This window comes from Ruditapes philippinarum, unplaced genomic scaffold (genome assembly GCF_026571515.1).
Source record: "Ruditapes philippinarum isolate M1 unplaced genomic scaffold, ASM2657151v2 ctg206_1_1_1_1, whole genome shotgun sequence".
NCBI classification, from domain to species: domain Eukaryota; kingdom Metazoa; phylum Mollusca; class Bivalvia; order Venerida; family Veneridae; genus Ruditapes; species Ruditapes philippinarum.
In genome coordinates this window covers 112,529-137,900 of record NW_026860974.1, presented here as the reverse complement: position 1 = coordinate 137,900, position 25,372 = coordinate 112,529, and the positions used below count along the sequence as shown (strand labels likewise).

At 30.7% G+C, this 25,372-nt stretch overlaps 1 protein-coding gene across 4 annotated transcripts in view; it reads right to left on the bottom strand.

Moving 5' to 3' along the window:
* Window positions 1-25,372, bottom strand: part of LOC132714085 (MOB kinase activator 2-like) — a 55,809-nt gene that overhangs the window by 4,459 nt on the left and 25,978 nt on the right. For 2 of the 4 annotated variants that reach the window (XM_060696832.1, XM_060696829.1), the window contains exons 2-4: window positions 8,650-8,816; window positions 7,924-8,020; window positions 1,717-1,841 (exon numbers count right to left, since the gene is read on the bottom strand). In XM_060696832.1, the coding sequence (XP_060552815.1) occupies window positions 1,717-1,841; window positions 7,924-8,020; window positions 8,650-8,816 (389 nt within the window). Of the gene's footprint in view, window positions 1-1,716; window positions 1,842-7,923; window positions 8,021-8,649; window positions 8,817-9,474; window positions 9,616-19,348; window positions 20,053-22,580; window positions 22,765-25,372 lie in introns of those variants that run through there. The other 2 variants (XM_060696830.1, XM_060696831.1) reach the window with 2 other exon arrangements.

The window sequence follows — 25,372 nt, the reverse complement described above, 5'->3', positions numbered from 1 at the left end:
TCTATTTTATATACAATTTGATACCATTAAAAAAACCTTGGTCTATATGCTTTTTTCCCTCAGATTTTTGTGTAATACTTGTGTGAGGAACTGGCCAGGAGAAAAAACGTAAGATCTAAAAGTGTGTAAAACATAGCATTAACCCGTTAGAAAATATCAAAAATTATATCATGACATAAACAAAGTAAGTTTCAGTAATAAAAACTTATGTATTACTTTGACAGTGAAGGGCATGGCTGTTGATCATTAATTTAAATGACATAGGTAAACAAAAATGTATGTCACAAATAAAAATAATTGGATTATTATGCAATATGGAATATTATTATGCAATATGGACCATCATTATAAGTGATACTATATGGTTAGGGTATCACTACTTCATCACAACAGTGCTATAACAATATCTTTTTAACTCATTGAGCTACAACAGTAATGCATTGATAACTCCATTAAACTGACATCAATCTGTCACAGAAAAACAATACATTAAACGTGGATAATTATACAGGAACCACATGTTCAGTTTGCCTACAGGGAGTCTATAAATCCATTATAAAATTAAATCAGTCATGAAAGGTTAGGTCTCTGCACTTAAATAACTATCTTTATGCTTCATCAGATGATTAGTGTCTATAATATATACGTCTTGTCTTGTATCAAGATCCACAATGTTTGCCGATTATCAATTTTCAACGACCATCAACCAAATCATAGTCAAATTTCCTGATAACTATTCAAACTAATCGTATAAGATCTGATTAAGATTGTTGTAAACATCCCGATTTACGTGTATAGAAACCAGTCATCATATAAACTTAGGAAAATCAGCCCTACCAAATGACAAAATTTTGTTGAAGTCAACAAGCGTGTTTTGGAAACGCTAAACTTTCGGAAAAACATAAGTTTTATATTGACAATTAAAGGAAAGGTAGAAATAGTTCAGAAGTAGATTATTTATAAACACAGCATTCCTTGAAAATGTCAACAAACAAGATAAATATGACTAAAATTATATCCTGTTTGGATATCAGGCGAGAGCATCTTGACATGAAATTATGCAGCAAAATCTATTTATAGAACGTGGATTAAGTCTCCCTTTGATGAACATTTTCTTTATCTGACAGTATAATCTTAATGTAACCTGAGAAGCAGGTAAACACCTCCTTCTAAGAAAACATCTAGGGGTGCATTTAATCAGGGGATATCAAATTTCAAACTTTAAATTTCAAAGTAATGCCTATCTCATATTTCTAAGAAAGAAAAACTAATATATAACATTTACATTTTTTGTTATTTAATATTGCAGCTGATCTAGTATAGAAGACTTTAAAATTATATTTGCTATTTGCTAAAAATCTTCTACTCATATGTATAATAATGAAAATGAAATCAGGGAAGTGTAGCAACACCACAGAGATTCTAAAACTTCAAGCCTCTATCAGATGCAGTATCTGCCCCTCCCATATTTTTTGTTCAAAATCACGTTTTCATTAATAGGTATGTGCAATAGTAACTTTAATTCAAAGAAAACAATAATTGGACAGTCCGGTTAGAGTGTATCCAAATCAATTTGCATAAACCCTGAAGTGAAAATCCCCAAAAGTGCAGTGTGCATTGCAGTAATATTTTACCTGCTTTTTTACATTTACATCTATCTTTATTGTTGTGAAATATGGGGCAATTTTAGGAAATGTTTTATATTATGCTACATACCAAATTTGGTTGGAAATATTGACTCATCTGAGATTGTCTTTTGTATATAAGTTGTGACGTAGTCAATATACTGGGCAGCTGACTCTTTATTTTTCTTTCCTTTCTCGTCTGTCCAACAAAATTGCCTGTAACAAAACATGAACAAATAATGAAATTGAGCAAAATACTTAGTATACTCTACAGCACCAGATGTATAGAAGAAAACTGATAAACTTAGAACGCTTGCAAAAAAACTCATAGTTTTGTGCTTGATTTTCAGAAAATGTATAATAAATCTTATAGAGTTTTCTGAAAATACATGAATAATCATAAGTTAAGAGCACTTATTAAGAATCAATTTTATCAACTTTAAGTTTAATTTCCTCTTACATTAAAAAAAGAGTTTTATTTTTTTTCATAAATTCTAACTGCAATTAATTTGTTCTGCTTTGAATTTTGAGGACTATCCATGGTTAGATTTTGGGATTTTCTATACTGAAATGCTAAAATTATACTGCTAACAGAGTTACCATTCCCCTATACAAAATGTATTGTTTATATCAACATATGACTTATATCAATACTGTTGCCACAGTCATGACTATTGTTTTAAAATTGAGTGACTCTCTGATATAACCATATCAGGATAAAACGATATAAATTCAGGAATCCCCTGAATATTGTTATACTTGAAGTTTACTGTACAGTTATATAAAAAGTAAACCTTTTCAGTTATAATAATAAGATGACACATTTGAACCTAACATGTTTTTGTGTCAAGTAATGTCAACAGATATCAATCTATTTGTAATCATTTCTAAGGCAATTTAATCTTTTCACTCTACTTGACATGAACAGTTGAATAGCCTGCTCCAGGAAATAAAATGTCCATATCAGAGAAAACAATCACAAATATTTTATGCTTGAACACTAATAAGGTTATACTGGTACTTAAAAAAACAATAATAAACTAAATGATTTTTTTAGGATAATTTGAAGTTTGTAACAAAGGCAAAACAAACTTTTTGTGATTTTATCTCAAGTTTGATGAACATACTAGGTAGACATTTTTTATAGGTTTTTTTCCTACTATCATTTGTGCATGAGGCTTCAGGCAGAGAAGGCACATTGGGCCACAAACCTTCTGCTAGCTGGCCAACTTCCTAACAAGAAGGAATTAAAATAATGTATCTGGCCGAAGAAAGTTTATATTATTATAAATATGTCAGCTTTTGTTAGCCTCTATAACCTGTTGGGGCTGGGGGGGGGGGGGGGGGGGAATTATTTTGGTAAATGGATATCAAGGTCCTTGCATGTTTGACTAATTGTAACATCTAGATTTCATTACCTGCATAGTCAGATTAAAGTCAAATCTCAAGTTTCAATCCATCCCATTATCAGCCCATTACATATCTGATTTCAAGAAAGTTCAACTTGAAACTATTTGTGAACTGATTACTTATTAGTAAGATTTCCATGAAATATAAGAAAACAATTTCTATGAAATTACTTCAAGTTGGTTTAACAATACTAAATTTATCATATTCATCATTTAACCTGTTTGGATGTATGCTAGGGTATCTTATAACTACATTATTACTGTAACAGCAGAATTATTTGCTGAATCATTGATCCTTTATAAAAAATTTTTTTTAAAAAGTTGCAGTCTGCTCAACCGGAGTTCTTACGTTACAGTCAGTTTATAATTTATCTTTATAAATGGGAGTTTCATTTTTCGTGTGTCAGAAAAAAAAATCTCCTTGTCCACAGGTGGATAAAAATTTCACAATATTTTCAGAATTATTTGATTTATCATACATAAAGAACATATGGGTAAATTAAAAAACTTCACATGCTACATGGCTGAAAGTTAAAACTTGATTATTATAAACAAAAGAGCCAGGATTTCATTTTAGAGATGTCCTGGTGTCCTTGACTCAAGAAATCAGCTTTCAATATTTCATGTTAAATTTTTAATCATTCTTTACTCATATACTGGAACATATAGGGCTAGCACCTGGCAAATCCCTGACTATAGAGGTAAACACTTCAGCTACAAGGTCAGTCTTAATTTAAAGTTTCAGATAAACCTTGACTTACTGAGTGTAAAATTTTATGTCTATATTAAAATAACTTCAACCATGTGTAACTGTGGACGATTGAAGTTATGTCAACCAAAATTTAAACAGTATCAATAACTTCATCTTAGGTATATCTCCTTTTAATATCAAAGATGGAAAATCAAAGTTTAAGGTTTTTGCACTTATGTGTATTTATAGAGGATATTTATGTGTTTTGAAGGTAAGATCAAAATATTATTCACAGAGTGAACACAGATGTAATCTTTTCACGAGTGGCATACCTATGAGTGAAAATATTAGAGGTGGTATTCACGAGTGAAATATAATTTGATCTTACATACAAAAGAAACAAATTTTCTATTTAAATCATGCTCTTTAGGGTTTTTTAAATAATTTTTATTGCATTTTGCAGCGTTACGACATTCTATTACAATCATGACATCATCAAATCATGACATCATCAAATCATGACATCACATTGTTCTTGTTGAAAACTGATTCTGTAAATTTTTTAAATGATATTAATTTTGCAGATATTCACATGCTTCTCTTTATCAAATGACAAAATGTATTTCTGACAATTTTCCACTTATTTTTTTTTTTAGATAGAATCTATATCATTTTCATCTGTATTCAGATAATGATATAGTACGGCTATGATGAAAATTATATTTTTGTGTTATGTTATTTCACTGTCAACTAAAAAGCATGTAAGAAATTGATATGTCTGTAGACTGTTGTACATTGTCGTTTTTTGCTGTTTTTTTAAAGAACTAGCATGTATGTCAATACACTGTATTGTTTTGTTTTCAAAGAACTTGTACTCTAGTTCTTGAGGAAATATGATATAGGCCATGTTTCAGTACATACAAATGAAATCTAATATATTACCAACTAGTAGTAGTTATATATTGAAATTCCTTGAATGGTCAACATATAAAAATTACCTTCTGCTTTTTTGGTTAATTCAACCTATTATTATTCTCTAAGTTATGACTGTATCACTCTCAATTTTAAACAAATATCATCATTAACTGTATAATTTGTTAAAATTGGAATTTTATTTTTGTATTTAAGGTGTCTAATCCACTAAGCCTGGTACTTGTATTTTGATTACAAATATTTTGTTTGTTAAGTTTACTTTACTTTTGTTTACTTAACTTTTACTTTAGTTTACTTCAATTCAGTTTACTTTACTTTAGTTTACTTTTACTTTGGTTTATATTACTTTAATTTTACTTTAGTTTACATAACTTTAGTTTACTTTATTAATGCACAACAAGTTCATAAGAGAAGTTGTATGATGTATGATTTGAACCATTTACATAAAATATTCTTGCCTAAAATGTACATCATTTATATCAAATATTCTTGCCAAAAATGTACACCATCTATATAAAATATTATTGCCTAATATGTACATCGTTAATATCAAATAGTCTTGCCTAAATATATACACCATTTATATCAAATGTTCTTGCCTAAATATACACCATTTATATAAAATGTTCTTGCCTAAATGTACATCATTTATATATAATATTCTTGCCTAAATGTACATCATTTATATATAATATTCTTGCCTAAATGTACATCATTTATATCTAATATTCTTGCATAAATGTACATCATTTATATCTTATATTCTTGCCTAAATGTACATCATTTATATCTAATATTCTTGCCTAAATGTACATCATTTATATCTTATATTCTTGCCTAAATGTACATCATTTATATCTAATATTCTTGCCTAAATGTACATCATTTATGTCTAATATTCTTGCCTAAATGTACATAAGATTTTAAGAGTGTAATCAAGTAGAGTAAAATTGAACATAATTATACACATTAATTTTTAATGTAGATTAACCCCCTCAGGTAAAATACATTAAATTCAATTGAAAAAGTAAAGACTTGGGTGTGTCATATAAACAGAAAAAAGTAACCATAGTTTACCATATCAAGTTGTTTGTCATATCAATTATGTAAATGTTTGTTATTAATTTTCAGTTGTTTAATTTACTCTTAGTCTGATTCTACCCAGTACCAGAACCAGTGCAGACCAGATCACCTGACACATCCCTGCCATCACATCATGGTCTGCACTGTTTGCTATTGACTATTCTGTAAAATATCTTAAAATTTCCCCCTAAAAATGATGAGTGCTTTATCATTCTGATATTCAAATAACTTTTTAAACTACAGGAAGTTCAAAACTAAAAAGCTGGCCAAGTTCTTCTTACAAAAGAGTAATCAAAACAAGGGATGGTCAGAAAAACTAGTGTGTACTAATACTTTCAGTACTTGAAAGTTAAACAAGTACTATATGCAAGAATTTATAAGTATTCTGAAACTGAAGGAACAGTCTTATGTTGTAAGATAGAAGAACAGTCTAAATGTTAGGGGGGGAAAAAATCAAATCTTCTTAGTTGTTTCTATTTATAAAGTTTAATTTTGTCACAGTATCATGAAGGTTACAGATGGTCAGGTATTGCAAAGTTTTACCATAAAAGCCAAGTTTACTAAGGTACTTGACTAGTTTAAACAAGGTTTCAAAATTATCTTTTCTGATAAAACCGCTGAACTTTAGTAACTTTCAAGTGTTAACTTTATAATGTAAGTGTACTTAGTTTCTAATTTTGATAGCAATTTATCTTATGATGCAGGATGTAAAGTGTTGCAAAGGTTTCATAACCACATAATAAATGTTATTTAAGAGTTAACTTTTATTTATTTTTCTAAAGTCAGGATACAGTTTACTCTTGAGTGAACAAGATTGTTTACCAAACCTTAGGCTTACTTTCTAGTGGCCTTACTTTATTAAACTTTACCCTACTAGCAGCAAATAAATTTACCCATACAACCAATGCAGATCAAGATCAGCTAGCTCTTTTACACCATCTGCTCATGGTTTGCATTTTTTCGTTTTTCATTCAGTTCATTTTTTGAAATTTTCCCTAAAAATGATGAACGGTTTTGTCCAGGTTGAAAGATGGACAAAAATATTATATGTAAGACACTTAAGTTTAGTAAGGGTTAATACTTCATGCATCCATTACTGCGTGGTTAATGTCACCTAACTGTAAATAGCTTGTCCCCCTCACTGCTGCGGGTTTGAATCCCAATAGGTTCTTTAAATAGACAGCTTATGAGAGATCTGCAGTTCCTACTTGAATAAAATTGGACAGTTACCAAAGGACATTTAGATTTCATTAATAATGTAAGCCTTGATTTATGTCAACTTAAATGATGTCATTCAGAACATGTCATGTGACCTTAGGAAATGATTACATTTAATAAATGTCAGAAAGAAAAATATCACACCATACTTAAGTGAGATCAGGCGATATTTAAAATTGAAAGTTTAAAAGTATTTGATGGTTTTGTTAATAGATTACATCAGACTTCAGTAGGCTTAGTGGTTGGTAATAATAAGTGAAATGATGGAAACTATAAATTGTTATTTCTTAAGACGTAGTTTAAAACTTTATGATGTTTATAGGTTCCCGTTTATGACAAATTATATGTTAATGAATAAAAATGAGTAAGAATTTATTTTTTTCTGTATGGAAAAAACTATGATTAATCAAATGATTAGCTTTATCCTAAAACATAAAATGTTTTGAAACAGTGGTTTCTATTGGCTGAAAATATAAGTTAATCTCATTTTTAGCCAATCAGAGAACTGGTTATAGCCCTGACTGATAAATTAAGCAAAGATTTTAACAGCAGCAACTGACTCTACGTCAGACCAAGAGTACATCTGTTCTATCTGATCAGGGTCTGCACTGTCCAGTCTGTTCATATTTCGAAATTTCTCTAAAAATGATGAATGGTTTTGTCCATATTGAAGGATGGACAAGTCCATTTAATATAAATATGGTATGGTAAGGGAAAATGATGTGTGTATGTGTGTTTTTGTTTGTTTATCCTCGCCACCGGAAAGACACCATATGGGCGAGCATAAGGAAAACGATGAGTGCAGTAATGACTTGATATACCTTGAGTATAGTATAGGTCAACCTACACATGAACCTCAATTCTTACCAGACTTGATACTTTTAGGCTTCTTTACTTTCATTATTATGATATTTAAAAAAATATATTATATAATATGCCAAAATAAAGAAAAGGTTATACTTACACATTCCCTGGGCCTGTCATGGTGGCACAAGTTTCACCAGTACAGTACTCTGATATTACACCATACATAAGGTTTACATGGTTAAAAAATGAAACAGCTGAAACAGAAAAGAGTTAAATATAATTTCTGCAAAAAATAAAACCAAAATCAAACAAAAAGAACAAATTTAGTTAAACAACAGATTATACAATGAATCCATTTGTTTCTCTTCTTATGCAGGGACTAAGAAGAATTTTAAATTTAAATCAATTACATGTACTAGTACTATTTTTATATCCTAGATAAAGGGTTATAAAGAAATGTTCTCAGCTCAAACTCAGATCTCAGGTACTACTTGCATGGTCAGAATCCTGCACAGAATATACACTGATCAATGAAAATCCCAAAAGTTGAGGCAGAGATCAAGAGTCTAAATGTTTCTTCACATTGACGTCTAGTACAAGCTCAAAACCCAAAACTGTATGTGAATTCCTTCATAGTACATGAATCTGGTTATGAAACATTTAAGTACATGTTTTAGTGCTCTCTAAACAACTTTCTCATGTAATATGGTATCATATCATCACCTTAATTCATTAACGAGTTAACTCCTTATATCATTTAAGAGGAGTTACCTTGTTACTGCACTAAGGTGATGATATGTTCAATGAAACATGTGTCATGTCTCAATCAAAGAACAAATTACAGCACTACTAATACCACTGATTTTTATGAAGTTTAATTTACCATGTGTTGCTAGCCACTCATTATAATCTAGACATTCTGGTATAGAAACTAGTCTGTAAAAATCTGTGTCAGTGATCCGGTCTCGCACAAACTGTTCCTCTAAATATTGCCGGTACTCGTCTTGTAGGGGTGGGGTCGGAGAATCTTTGTCTTTTCTTCGGCCCTTCCTGAAAAAGAGAATAAGCTTAATATAATTTTCATATTAATTAGTAATTGTAATTTGATTGACATTTAGTTAACAACACTGCATTTGTTAATAGTATGCAGTTTTTAAGGCATACTTCTAGGTATATCTGTGACTGCACACTTTCCTAGGCTATGGACACAAGTTACAAGACTGAGATGACATTACTTAGTCGGTCGTTATAATGCAGATTCAATTTGCTGACAATTAACTCTCAAAAGGGATATCTCTTTAATAACTTTTACAAAATGTAGTATATGCTTAATAAATAAATATTGGAATAGAAATATAGTGAGGTGTTTATTCAGCTCTAGTTTATTCAAATTTGTTTGCTCAATTTGCAAGCTGAAGTTGAGATATAGCATGTGACAACAATAAACTGCATGAAAAAAAGCATTATATTTCATAATATTTGATAAAACTACATGATATAATGCAATCTATAACCAATATCGTCCTAACCACAAGACTTTATTACATTTTAGTGTCACTCCAATGCATTGCACCAAAGTCATTTTTCTATTTACAAACATTACAAGTGCTGCCAAAAATCTTGACAAGTCATCTCTATGTATAGACACGCATTAATCAATCTTATATAAGATCAAAATAACATCTTGTTTATAAAACAACAAGCAGACCTGAACCATATATGAGTCATATGTGCATCGATGAAATACGCAAAATAAAATCCATGTCAAATTAAATCATTCAATCAAAATACTGCGCTCACTATTTGGCAACTTTTCCAAAACTTAATGTATAAAAACACTTATAAGTACAAATGTTTAGTCCTTTTTTAGATCAACATTTTTATAATTGAACAGCCAAGCAAAAAAAGCTTCCTCTTTTGAAATGGTTTGAAGATCAATGGTGTAGAACCAGCCATAGTGCAGAAATCTATAATAAACAAACTTGTTGGAGCGAAATCTTTGTATATAAATATTAGTTCAGTTACAATATATCAGTTAAGAAAGTCTTTTACAGGTATTTAATGGGACTATTTTTCCTGATGAAAGGAATTGCATATCTAATTTATAGCCCTGTGTTCAATGCAAAATTGATACCCGTATCAAAGACCTGATTTTATACCTTTCATGTTTTGTTAAACTAAACAAATTAGTCCTTAAACGTACATGAAAATTTAAACCACCTGGTCAAATTCATTAACACCACTTAAAAACCTTGAGGTCAAAATTTGAACTATAACCTTGAAAAGTTCTTGTTTTGCTTAAATCTGCACTATAAATGGATGTTTTATTTTGAAATGTTGTATTAAAATACCTAAGTCTACATGAAGAATATACTTATGCAACCAGTGCAGACCATGATTAGCCAGCACATCAATGCCAACACAGTGCTTGTTTTGCAATTTTCCCTGAAAATAATGAATGGTCTTGTCTGGACTGAAAGGCGGTCAAGTCCGTTTCAAATATATAGCATTGTTAGTGTAAATACTATTAGTATTTTCTAAATCATCTTTTCAAATTTATTAAAGTAACTTCATATGAAATAGATTTTTAAACAACAATTTGAACAAGACACAAGGACAACTTGCCATCAGGACTCAGGTTTTTAAAAACTTCAAATTTCCTTTTTTGAGAAGTTAAAAAATGCATCTACTGACCCTTTAGAGTCAATATTATATAGTAGTTTGTCTTTATGAATATACTATTAGAACAAAGATATTTATGATGGTCAAGAAAACTGTTTTATTTTCTTGTTTAATAACTGATTGATTTGATATTTTAACAATTTTCAGATAACTCGACGAGTTAAAGACTGACGGCAATAAAAGGTAACAATTTTGAAGGACTTAATATGCCGGTTTATGACAATTTGCAACATATAGTATATACGTTTCATTTGTAATGTCTTACAGGTTGAACCATTGGAACAATAAGAATATTGTAGAAATTCTCATTTTGATAATGAAAAGCAAAATTGCCTTTTTTAAAGACTCAAATAGTTTATGCTGCTCATTTAAAATCCCCCATTTATTTTTGGACAAAATCCCCTATTTTTTGGAAGTGAAATCCCCCTATCTGGGTGGCTGGTAATATGACAGGTACATCAGTGTTATCAACGGGCTAGGTCAGACTGCATGGATGTGCAGGCTGCCTTAGTCAGAAGCAATCTAAGCAATCGACTATCAATAGTAAAATATATCGTACCACCAGCAGTCCACTAACAATGACCTGTCAATTCTGTACTCTGACCTTTCAGTTGACTGGGCCAAGTAAATAAATACTTCTTATTCAATATAAGTACTTTAAAGCTATGTTTTGCCCCAGATAAATATTTTTGTTAAAAGCTGTTTTCTTCTGAATTTGGACACACAGACACCCTTTGTGTTGTAGTGTCATTTCATTAAAATATTTACATACAAAGAAAAACATTGAAGGATTTTAACTACACAAAGTTGGCAATCAGACAACTTTTTTCAATTGAAAATCAGCTGATTTTCTTACTAGATTGAAGTCTAAATGATATTTATTTAAAGCACCCAAACAAAGAAAATACGAAACTAAATTGGGATAAATTTGGACAAAGACCAATAAATCAAGTCATATAGAACATCACCATCTAAATTAGTTAACAAAAAACATCTAAGATTCACCAAAATATTGTAACTAAATATATGTATACTAATAAATTATTGGCAATGAACTAGAACATTTTATCCAAATCAAAACATGGAAGTTATTAAAAAAAAAAATCCATCAAAATCAGGATAAAAAATACAGCCAAAATTAATCTTTCACTACAAACTCTCTCCAAGCATGATATTGAACCTGCCAAAATTAATCAAAGTAATTTACATCTGACAAAATTTGACAAAAATTTCAAACAAAAAATTTGATAAGATGAAGCAATCAGCTTGTACAAATGTTTTGATTGTCACATATTTTAATTAATAAAAAGTTACATGAAATCTAGTGTCATCTCTGTCAAGTTGTACAAATACTTAAATGTTTAAAATTTTCTTTATTTTTTTTTAAACCCTATATACCGGTACTATCAAGCAGAAATTTGGCCTTGTCGAGGATCAAATTAGTAACCCCTTGATAACAAAACTGCTGACCTCGCTATCGAGCGAGATAGGCAGAACTCATAATTCACTGAAGACAGCTTCATTTAGGACGAAGAATATAATTATGGAGTTAAACTGTTTACGCCATTGCTTTAACTTTACATTAAAATGCAATTTTATATTCTGCAGCAATTAAGTATCATCTTAAGAAATATATTATCCGAGCATAAGTTTTCCATTCTAGAGAAGATCATTGATGCTATTTGAATTACAATCAATAGAAATTTACGGAAGTTTACAGTCATATTAAAGAATATATTCATCTGCAGTCATTTGGGACTCTAGATTTCAATCAGATTAAAACTCAATAAGCAGCAGGAAATCAAGTTTTTGCCCCCCAAAAAATTAAGAAATATGATCATGTCCGCCTTTCCGGGGTTCCTATTTAGTAAACCCAGACTTTAAGCATTTATTTAAGAGTCAGATTTACAAATAAAGAAGTACTGAAGCTAAAGAGATTATGTTGCCACAAATCAAATCCTGCATTGAATACATAATCTTAACTTCCTTTATTTACAAAATTGTACATGTTGGTGTCAGTGTCCTCGGTTTCTACATTTTATAGACAAGAAAGGCATTGCGCTGAACATTAATGTGTACTGAATGCACAGCCAAACAAGAGCTGTCAGTAAGACAGTATGCTCAACTAAACTCAGTGTTTGGATTATGTTGAAAGTTCAAAAGAGCCATAATTTTGTCAAAATCAATGTTATTTTATCTGGGTCTTGGGCAGTGATCATCTATTATGCTCTAACATAAGTTTCAACCCATTTGTCTTCAGTAGTTTTTAAGATACAAACTTGCAAAAAGTTTGACAGCAGTGTTGTCACCGCCTCTGACACTGACCTCTAGGCGAGTACATTAGCTCTCCCTTTCTTTTGAATAAGTCAAGCTAAAAAAAGTTACATCAGGATGTCGTTTTATTAAAGGAATTACAAAACTATATCTTTAGAAATTATTTTATATCATTTATAAATGGTACAAGAGCTGTCGGTAGGACAGCAACGCTCGACTATTCTTAGTGCTTGATAGTAAAAAAAATGCTTGATACAGTTACCTCCTCCTGTTTACAGGTTGGGGTCATGATGGTGAACAAGTGTGCAAAGTTTCAAAGCCATATGTCAATGGACTTTGAAAATATTTGAACTATTAAAAAAACTTTAACGTAAATTCTAAGTCGAAAAAGGGGCATAATTCTGTCAAAATGCTTGATAGAGTTACCTCCTCCTATTTACAGGTTGGGGTCATGATGTTGAACAAGTGTGCAAAGTTTCAAAGCCATATGTCAATGGACTTTGAAAATATTTGAACTATTACAAAAACTTTAACGTAAATTCTAAGTCGAAAAAGGGGCATAATTCTGTCAAAATGCTTGATAGAGTTACCTCCTCCTGTCTACAGGTTGGGGTCATGATGATAAACAAGTGTGGTAAGTTTCAAAGCCATATGTCTATGGACTTTGAAAATATTTGAACTATTACAAAAACTTTAACGTAAATTCTTAGTCGAAAAAGGGGCATAATTCTGTCAAAATGCTTGATAGAGTTACCTCCTCCTGTCTACAGGTTGGGGTCATGATGGTTAACAAGTGTGGTAAGTTTCAAAGCCATATGTCTATGGACTTTGAAAATATTTGAACTATTACAAAAACTTTAACGTAAATTCTAAGTCGAAAAAGGGGCATAATTCTGTCAAAATGCTTGATAGAGTTACCTCCTCCTGTCTACAGGTTGGGGTCATGATGGTGAACAAGTGTGCAAAGTTTCAAAGCCATATGTCAATGGACTTTGAAAATATTTGAACTATTACAAAAACTTTAACATAAGTGGTTACGCCGACGCTGACGCCGACGCTCGGGTGACTGCAATAGCTCTACTTATTCTTATCGAATAGTCGAGCTAAAATCAAGTTGTTTCCATATCCTATTGTTAATAGTATTATCAGTACGCAAACAATATCAATTGTTGGGAAACAATATATTATGCTGCAACATTGTAATTTAAGTTTTCACCATTTAGCAATGATTTTGTTCATGCACCATTTGCACATAGGGAAATAATCAATTTACATTTCTTTCATACAATTGTTTTGGAATTATTCTCATTCATTATTCAAACAATAATTTTGTAAACTACAGGCACAATATATATAGTTTTAAACATTTTTTCATAATTTATGAGTTTTAAATTCACAAACTGGCAAAAAATATTGAATGGTTTCTCTAGTTACCTACATCCCACCTTGACCTTGATGTCTTACTTGATGAAACACTAAGTTAGGCAGCAGTTTAATCATTAAAGATTTGCAACTATATATTCATATAAAACAGGAAAAGATACCACATGTCACCTGAGATGTCTTCAATGTCATTATGACATAATCATGATCTATAAAGACCTTAACTTAACATTTTTATCTATTACGCCCCCTATCTATATAATGCAAACAGTAACTTTTGGCACTGAGAAAAATATCAAATGCTAAATGGAAAACAATTTTCTATAACATCTGTTCTGGTGTCCATGTATGATAAACCTGGTAAGAGATTATGGTGACAGATTGGCTTTAATTGGTGTTATCATACAGTCCTACTTAATCCTTCATCATTGTTACTTTACCCAGTAATCTTTGACTGGTTTGTTAAGTTTTCTAATCTTATTACAAACATATTATCAACTAAATGATATACCGGTATTTAATTTCTAGAACATTAAGAATTCATATCGTAAAGTTATTAAAAAAAATTCATGAAATAATTGATTTTCAAGGGAGGTAACTGAAGTAATCAATTTAGTAGGAAATGTAGAGAAAAAAAGTAAAGGCGAAAAAGAAGAAATTGATGGCAAGGGTCACACTTTAAAGGAGAGGAGTATTTAAACATGGCAAAATTTCTGTCATTAGGCCCTGGAAACACTTTAACACTCTGAAGCATTCCCTGCAGTTTATATTATGTCAAGATATAAGTCCCATTCTAAATATTTAGAAATCTGAGAGTAATTCCTCTAAATCTGTTTATAAGTGGCAACTGATTCTACCAAAGTGACCCATCAGTGCAGACCACATCAGCAAGCACGTCAGTACCAATTGATCATGGTCTGCACTGTTCTCTACTCAGTCAATACATATATTTTGAGAATTTTCCCTATAAATGATGAATGTTTTTTTTTGTCCAGATTGAAAACTGGACATGTCCAACCTGTGGCAAGGGTTACCATGAACTAGAAGGATTATTTCAGAGTTCAGAGACTTGGATTTCCAATAGTTCGTCTAATTATTTGCAGTTACCATTGATTAGTAACGATGTAAGCTGACCTTTGAGAAGGTACATTATAGTAGACAGAAGAATTACTTAGTACACATTTATTGGCAAGCAGAGTAAGTGAGATCAATATGTAGGATGAAACAATGGTGTCTAAGATAATTATCAACAGCTTAGTGTATGATAATAGCTTATCTATGCAGACCAGTATTGTAAGTCGTGCAAGTCTGCACATAATATTATGTGACCATACCTGTACTCTATTGCATATACATGTACAAGATATATTTAATTTTAGTACCCTGTTATTTTTTGTCGGGTTTTAAGTGACACTGACACTGTTATAGGCATATGCTGAGTTTTTCTATATCAAAATCTCGTCTCCTTTAAAATATCAATTTGTTAAACAGACTTTCTTTATTTAAATTTGGAAATGTATGATTTGTTTAAGGGATAACAACATTGAAATGCTTAAAATTCAAGGATGCAAGCATAATGAATCAAGACTGACTAGACTGCATTAGGAACTTGAATTGCAGATTTTGTATTGCTCTATACTAATGGAATAGGAAATTTAAGCAATTACATCAGATCTCTTAGCATTCATAAAGTTTTAAATATAAGTAACAAATGGACCATTCCATATACACTGCAGTGTGCAGAGGGATATCTCCTTAACCATGATGAACAGATATGTCTATTATTGAATAAGGCCAGAGTAATATCACCTACAGGCATGCAATTCAACAGACACGCACTTATCTAAAAATAATTGAGTAACAAGAAATAACTATAAAAGTAATTTCTTCCTTCAAAAACTTCACCTAATGTTATCTTCTCAAGCAATGTTTCCTAATACTATCATACATTGATAAAATTGTCTTCTTTGCTTGTATGTATCATGTCTGTACTTGGGATTTTGCTCCTTATTTTTTATTTTACAAAATTTAATTGAATGTTATTCAAACTCAACAGAAATAAGTCACTGTCTGGTTGTGGACAGACTCAATAATACTGAGTCTTTGTATCTTGTGAACAGACTCAATAGAACTGAGTCTTTGTCTCTTGTGAACAGACTCAACATAATTGAGTTGTTATCTCTTGTGAACAGACTCTATAGAAATAAGTCATTGCCTCTTATGAACAGGCTCAATAGAGCTGAATCATTGCCTCTTGTAAACAGACTCTATAATGAGTCACTGTCTCTTGTGAACAGACTCTATTATGAGTCATTGTCTCTTGTGAACAAACTGTAGAACAGAGTCACGGTCTCTTGTGAACAAACTCAATAGAACTGAGTCACTGACTCTTGTGAACAGACTCTATAGAACTGAGTCTTTGTCTCTTGTGAACAGACTCTATAGAACTGAGTCCTTGTCTCTTGTGAACAGACTCTATAGAACTGAGTCTTTGTCTCTTGTGAACAGACTCTATAGAACTGAGTCATTGTCTCTTGTGAACAGACTCAATAGAACTGAGTCCTTGTCTCTTGTGAACAGACTCAATAGAACAGAGTCGTTGTCCATTGTGAACAGACTTTATAAAACTGAGTCCTTGTCTCTTGTGACCCAAGCTGTCAGAATCAAATAAGTCATTGTGAACCTATAAAACTTAGTCTTGCATAACATCATAATTAATTGTCAATGTTACAGAAATCTTATTTTACTCTTAACAATATATCATAACATTTCAATTGCATTTTTGTACAATTTTAAACTTGCATATTAAGAATTGCACCTTCAACAATTCAGCAGGAAATCATCATGTAAACATAGTGTTCCTGACTTATTACAGCTGTACAAAGTCTGTGGTAAGCTGCATAATGCTGTTTCTCCATCATTAGCTATATCTAAACTGTCTGACACCCATCTTTTAAACATTTATTAGATAATACTTATAAAGTTCACATCATCTAAAAATCAAAATTTAATTTGTTACAGAAATAATCAGATATTTTGATGAGCAACTTATTATTATACAATTGAAAATACAGGGCTTTGAAAAGAATCCTTCATACAGAGTAAAAATGATAGATTAGAACCATATTGAAAGTAAACTTTTCCTAAATTGCTCAGCCTTGCAAGCCTGGCAACTGAGTATATAATTATACCCAAGCAACATTAGTGCCAGGCAACATTAGTGCAATCCAATCATGGTCTGCTCTGTTTGCAAATCCGATTACACAAAATCAGTGGATGCTTAAGGATGTAAATCCGATCTAATTGTTCCCTAATTCAGCCCCTTTTTTATCATTTCTAAACATCTTACATTATAAGATGTTTAGAAAAGGGTAAAGGACTGGTTCAGTATTAAGTAGCTATAGATTACAAAGATAAATCCTTAAGTTCTTAAATTTCAATGACATTTAAAGGCATATAAATATTTTATAACTTTTGATTTTTGTAATGAGCACCTTTTCAAACTTGATTTACAGATTGCATTCATGTACAAAAAATATATATAAGAACACAAAACAGGTTAAATTCAACAGTGAAATTTCAAAATTTTACTTTTAAACAATTTTTAAGGTGTGCACTTTCACTAAATTTAGTCCAGTAGGATTAGCGTTATCATATTTTGTCATTGTACTGTTTAATATGGGACAGAAAATATAAGTAAGTCCATAGGACACTGATGTCTCCGTCTTGTCTGTCTATTGATGGAGAAGAAAATGGATGGACAAGGTCAATTCTATATGCTCCCCTCACAATCCCAATCCCCTCAAAAAGTGGGGAGGCATAGATATAAAACATGCAATTGGGATTTTAAAGAATAAAACAATGAATTATGAATGGATCAACGATTTTTTTCCTTAATTTTTCAAAACAGTGCATCATTTTGTTAACCGGACCTATTGTGGTTTATTGATAATAGGATATCCTCTATTAGTCATACGTCAATCAATGTTAACCATTGGTTTAATAATTATCAACAAAGAAACATGTTCATTAAAATGTACAACAAAAATACATTTAATTAAACAATTAGTCATTTCAGTTATTAAATTTGTTTTCAAGTCTTGAGCTACAAAACTTTCATCATGAAAATATTATAAACAACCTTATAATATACTGTTACAATAATGAATGACACTCTTATTCATTCTGTCCCTAATTCTTTGTCTCATTCCTGTCTTTATAATTAACTTTCGTTACATGTACACGCTAATCAAAACTACACTTAATTCACCTTTCATCTTTATTTTATATAGTGGTAATTAATTGACAAACCTTGCCTCATTCTGTATAAGAGAGACAATAAACCTATTGTTAAATAGTCAAATAATGTCCCCAAACTTGTAAAATTAAACAGGAATTTATCACATTTTAACAGGACCATATAATCTCATACAAAAGGGAAACGAGCATGTGTTCAATATAAAAGTTTGTCTATTATTAAGTTAGAGATAAGGTAACTTAAACAAGGAAATAAGTCTGTAACAAGGAAATGAAATCATGGTACACAGGCAGAAAATGTTTGAGGCAAGTTTCACCTTCAACAAAGGGGGTTAAATTGTAAAAATTATTATCAAATGAAATGGGGAAAATAAAAGGTGCAATATGGTGAAGCTGATAGGAGCAGGAGTGCTGTAATGATTGTTATGGTTTCAGGAAATAGCCATTTGTAATCACTATCAGTGCTCGGAGGATGTTAAATAAACATATTGCAGCAAATAAAATTATGATTCAACTTGACACTGGACTATTTTTTTTAAGTCTCACATGACAGTTTTTGAGCTATCTAATACTGAAAGTGATCATACCCTAAGATAAGGAAATATTTTCAAGACTTGTTTCATTTGGTTCAGTACCAGTGTCAATTACGACCTCCAAGACAGTCAAGTCAAATCTATTTCAATTTCAAAATGAAGCATTTAATGAGTTCTCTCTTTGATCCATTTTATGAATTTTTTCTGATCATTTATCTTATCTACATACAAGAAGTACATCATTCTGTAAAATATACCAAGCATGTTTCGATAATTAATGAATTCTGACTTAATTCTAAACATTCTCTGGTCAATTTTGAAGATGTTTATCATGCAATTTCATATTTTACATCAATACACTATAATTTCAATATTTCAAAACCAAAAAAAAATAATAAAATCATAATCATTAATTTTATTTTTTTTTAAATCAGCAATATAAGAATAACTTACCAAAAATTGAACACAAATAGCATCCCAGTCGTCATCTTCATACAAGAATGTTAAAAACGCACAAAGACGAGATAAATAATATTTCTTTTCCTTTATCTCAGTCACATAGCTTTCCACAGTGTCAACAATGTTTTAAGGCAACCTTTGCCAATTTTAAAGAGCACCTATTATCCTTTTGTTTCAGTATATAACCAGTGTCCGGGGGTTTCTCAATGTTTTTTATCCTGTTTTTCCTCTTTTTGCCAATTACTGGTTCAATTAATTAATTGATTGCCAATTATCGTTTTTATAACTTTTTTTCAAAACAATATGCTTATTTGTTTCAATAAAACAGTCTGGCATTATATGCTTTACATTGTTTGATTCTGTAGTGAGTTTTTTCTCTCCATATATCCTGGTAAGTATATGCTTTGCATCAATTCTCTCATTTAAAAATATGTGGATGATTTCAAGGTGGTTTTTTTTTCAGTTCTGTTGAAATCTCTTATAACAAAATAACAATTGTTAGCACCTGTCTCTAAGTGGTTTCAAACAAGATCACTTCCACACGAAAAATATAATTGATGATCAAAGTCACAAAATGGACTTGAGACAGAATTTAAAACTTTGAAACAGTCTGATAATAAATGATTGACACTCAGTTTGTAGATCGTGAGTTTTATGTAAGTCTTGAATGGTAAGTATCACAGTCAACTATTTAGCACCTGTATATATATAAAAATACATACTAAAACTCAATCTAAGTTCATGATGTACATGATATATCTATATACCGCTCCTTTTTTTTCTAATATATAAAAACAATTTCATTAAATATAACCTTGACCACTACGGTATTACACAACTATGAGAAATAACCTCTATGCTCATGGAAAATATCATGGACAGAAAGAAACAATGTGACATGTGACAAAACTAGCTCAATTGGTCCCGAGATCACATGATTGTTCTTTTATCAATGATACTTTAATATTTTATCTATTACAATATGATTGACAACCTTGAACCTGTCAATATCTATGTTAATTAACTATGTTAAATGACTATGTAACTTTCTATAGGCCTATAAATATGATAATCATTATGTCCTAAATAACTGAAATCTATCTGTATGTATGTCTTTCTGTCTGTCTGCCTTTCTGATAAATAACTAGCTATGATCTACATTAATCAGAATATAAGAGGTTAAGTGGATTTTAACAAGAGCACGATTAGTGAAGTATTTCAGGCAATAGGTCATACTGAACAGGGAACATTTTAAATAATCTCATATTGTCTTGTAACTACTATTTGAAACCTAGTCACAACACCTTTATTAAAATAAACTAAGTGTATCAGTTAAGACCTTGATACCAGCACTAAAGTATCCATCTCAAAACATCTACCAAATAATAATACAGTCATGAGCAGAGCCTCCGAGGTGTGCTGGTAATTGCATGGGTTTTCCAAGAAATCAACACATTGACCAACTGCCTTAACATACCAATGTTACATCAAGCTTTGAGTAAAGATCAACAAGTAAGAGCAACAAAGCCAAATGTGCTTCATCTCTTAAAAAATTTAGCTAATCATAATTTCAATTTTTCACCACTAGAATAAATAAATGCATTGTAACAATATACAATGTCACCTGAATATTGTAACAAAAACCTTAATTTACAACTAAACTACAAACCCTTGACCAGAATCATCAGACTACATCCATGTTATGATCATCCAGTATATATTTTTATTCCCTTCAACTCATACATTCATACGTATAATATCTTATATCACTATGAAAATAACTCATGTTTATAACAAGATAGTAACCGACTCTTATAATAATCCAAGTAACTCCAAGTATGCAAATATACAAAATTTAGCTCACAAACCTAAAATAGGTAGCAAACAAAGATGGTCCGAAATTAGAGCATACAAACTGATTGACACAGACACAATGAGAATATGCAGATTATGATAATAGTGAACCAGTCAGCTGTTCTATCTCGTATACACACTGTATAACTGGTAGCAAGGATAGAATATGATAATTCCAGCTATTATCTACTGACAACTAACATTATTACTGGACTTGTATAATCATGGCCTAACATTCTTAACTACTTATCTATATAACGTGAAACAATACTGGCGCACATGTACACAACCCAACTCAGCAAGAGGGGTGTTACGATTTTATTCACAAACAATTATTTTTATTTTTTTAAATTCTATGACATGTAAATAGCAACAATTTCAAGTTAACAAATATACCAGCATTTTAAATCTTTCAATCCTAAAAAGGCAATTATGATTAACGCACAATCAGTTTGAAAATTTAAATATCCTGTACACTCCGCATGAAAATACGTAACTGGCACACTGACAGTTTACACCATGTATGTTAACTTTACAAACGGAATATGAATTATGGCCCTATTTGTTTTAAACACAATTTTGACAGGACACAAGCAAGAAGCCATAATTGTCGGAAATGAGCTGTTCATCACACTAATGACAAACCTGGCCAACTGTCAACAGTGTTATATACAATGAAAATCTAAAGTACCGTCCCTATTCTAAAAAGAGTGCCACAATTTTATTTGCAAAAACAGAATAGATTTTAAAATGTGTAAAATAATCTTAATAGACTATATAAAGTCTCCCTTGGGCAGATTCAGTTCCCATCCGCAGTCTAAGGCTGAAGCACATTAACATTATTATCACTAAGTTAGGTTAAAATGATGTCCCTTCTTTTTTTAACAGACAGAGAAAAGCAGAACAGGTGTAACAAGAAGAATGCTTACTTCTGAACCACAGTAAAAAATATCAGAATTCTTTTAGTTAAATCACAAATCTCTATCAGCTGGCCAGTTAAAAATTAAATGTTTCATAGATGAAGTACGGTAAAAATTTAACAATGAGTAGACAAAGGGCGACCCATATGTCCAATAGAAACATATTAATTACCAGTCAAACTGAAGGTCATATATGTTGTAAATATAGTCCAACCAACCCTAGATAGCATCTGAGACCTTTAATTAATGAGATCTGACAGTATCATAAAATCTGCAACTCTCTTATAGTCTACAATCATATAAAATAGTTTGCCTTAGGGATACCTACATTGATCTAGAAGACTTCATATCTTACTTACAACCTTACATTCTACAATAATACTACCTACTATATACACTGTTCATAACAACAATTAATAATTAATCTAAAGAAAATACAAATAAATTGTTACCTTTTTATAATAAATATAAAACCAATTTACAATATTTTTATGTATGTTAAAATTGAATCTATTAAATGTCACATATAAAAATATCAGTATATTTCCTACACTTTCGTTACTATATAACTCAGACAAGTTAGTATTACACAACAAAATCCTCAACAAAGATTTAAATTAAAACACCATAATAATAATAAAACACTTGTGACTTCATATATACTTTTGCACAATTTTAAGATTATTACACCAACTTCCGATATTCTAAATATAACTATATTGTCATGCTGACTTATACAACAAATCAATTCCTTCTATGGAAATGAGTCAATATCACTAAAAGAACTTTTCAGATCAGGCCATGTGCCTGTTAAAGCCACAAACCGCTTTCAGTTACAGATAGTAAATAAAACCACTACTAGTGTAAACATACCTGCATGAAGAAGCCATACGATTGGCTAATATTGGTGGGCTGGTGCTATTCTGCGATTTAATTGGTCGGTATTTTTATTGTATTTAAAATCTTAATACGACTTTTTGTACTAGCTATTTATGCAGTATATATTTAGCCTATGGGTCAGTGAACGCGTTTGTCAACTAAATTATAACTGCAAATCGGCTCTTACTCGGCAGTAATTAGTGTAGCCGCTATTTCATGAAGAAACCAGTGCTGATATTGAAAATTGTGATTGGCATATTCTAATTAGCCAGGTCAGGTGTTTCTAAAAAGGCTGATAACACTGTAGCAATGTGAGGATACATTCAAATTTATTACATAGATAATGCACGTGGAGCTCAGCTCGCAGAGACAAATGTGAACACAGTAACTTTTTGATATCCTTTAAACTCTATGAAAAATGTCAATTATTAATTGCTGACTGTTTTATATTTTCTAGAAAAAGTAAGCAAAACATTATTTTGTTTCATATGACAGGAATGAATTGCATCAAAAATACTAGGTATTGTTGAAAACTCATTGTTTTACATGCCAGATTAAGTAATTGGACCCCATCCTTGTTTGTACGTGACTGCTGGGGAAAAATAATGTTATGCTTGATTAAAGAGGTGACACTTTCTATATTTTTATCTGATATCGAGTTGTAAGAGCCGATTTGCAGTTATATGGGTAAGAGTCCGATAAGACTCCCTACGGTCGTCTAATACGAACTCTTACCCATACATAAAGACGGCAGACGAAGCATTGAAAGTTAAAGGCGGGAAACTAGAGCAGACCATCTATTATGTTACAACATAAAAAAACTTCTTTTCACAAAACTACAATGCATTAATCACTTAAACTTAGCAAAAGGAAAACATGTTTAACTTTAATAACACTGCAAAGTAAACAAATTAAAGAACAGGTGCTTGTTTAGTTTTTTCTAATTGAGTTAATAGGATTGTGGGATTAATTTCCTTTCCAAGTCATTAGGTGGAATTATAAACTAATGTTGTATTATAAAAGCTTACTCATTCATAATTTATGACTCTTGAAGATATTATTAGAAAAAGACCATGTAAACTACACTCATACATAATTATACTATGACTTGTTACCATAATACAAATGAATGCACTGCCATAATTAGAACTTATTTAAATTTTAGAAAATTATTTTATGACAAATTGCTTCAATGAACTGGCCTTCAACAATAGATTTACACAGGAAAAACCCTAAAGAAACTTTTATACTGATCAGTAGATAAATGGGCATAATGTTTTTGTCCAGGCTGTCTGAATGTTGACAACTTTAACCTTTAGCCATGACATCACCTTCCTTTAGGACTCTTCTTCTACATGAAAACTTCATTTTGATGACTTCATCTAGGTTACATGTTAAAATTTTCAGCTTTAACATCACACAGACATATTGATATTGAATCATTTAGTCTCTTCATTAAATAACAAACATATGCCATTTAAACAAAATTTCAGTAATTTATAGTTCAAGCAAATTTACAAGCATGTATAATTTTACATCACAATATATATGGATTGGAAAACAAGCATAACATGTATATTAATTCCTTTCCATTATGGTGTTTGGTCTTCATTTTTTCACTTTATATGCTCAGTGCATGTTTTAAATTTCAATATTAATCTTAATTTCAGTAATTTGACCATGGCGATCAAGGTCACTTCAGGATGTCAAACTCCAATTATGCAACATGTATATTGTTGTAAAGTTGGATTCCACTTACAACAGCTTACATAATCATTACATAATATTGTATAATATTACTAAAGACGTTAATCATATATAATCTTCATACATATTTTTCAAGAAATATTAAGGGTTTAAACTTTAACTGAGATTTAAGTTTATTTTAAAGTTTAATCATATTGAATATTGTATTGTTTTACAGACATTTCATTCTTATCATTCATTAGTTTAATGTTGATTATAGTTTGTAGAACTTATTGATACACTCATTAACAGTAACTTAGCATGGCCTAAGACTCTTTATATACAACATATAGAGAATGGTTCTACTTTTACTTATATTATCCTTAAACTTTAAAGTGAGATACAAGTTACTGATTTAGCATTATATATGTTTGTAAATATGTTTAGTTTCTTATTAGTATTTTGATTACTTTGTATTACTTAGTCATTATTATCATCTTTTATAGAAAATGTCAATATTGTTTCATGTTAAACTTTTCCATGAATCATAATCTATTTTTAGACTAGTTATGTAAAGAACTGATAAGCCTAGAGCATTTGTTAAGTAAATTCTGGTTGGCTGTAATTTGACGAATCAGATAAGTTGTTACATACAGTGCCACCTGTAGGTAGATGCTAG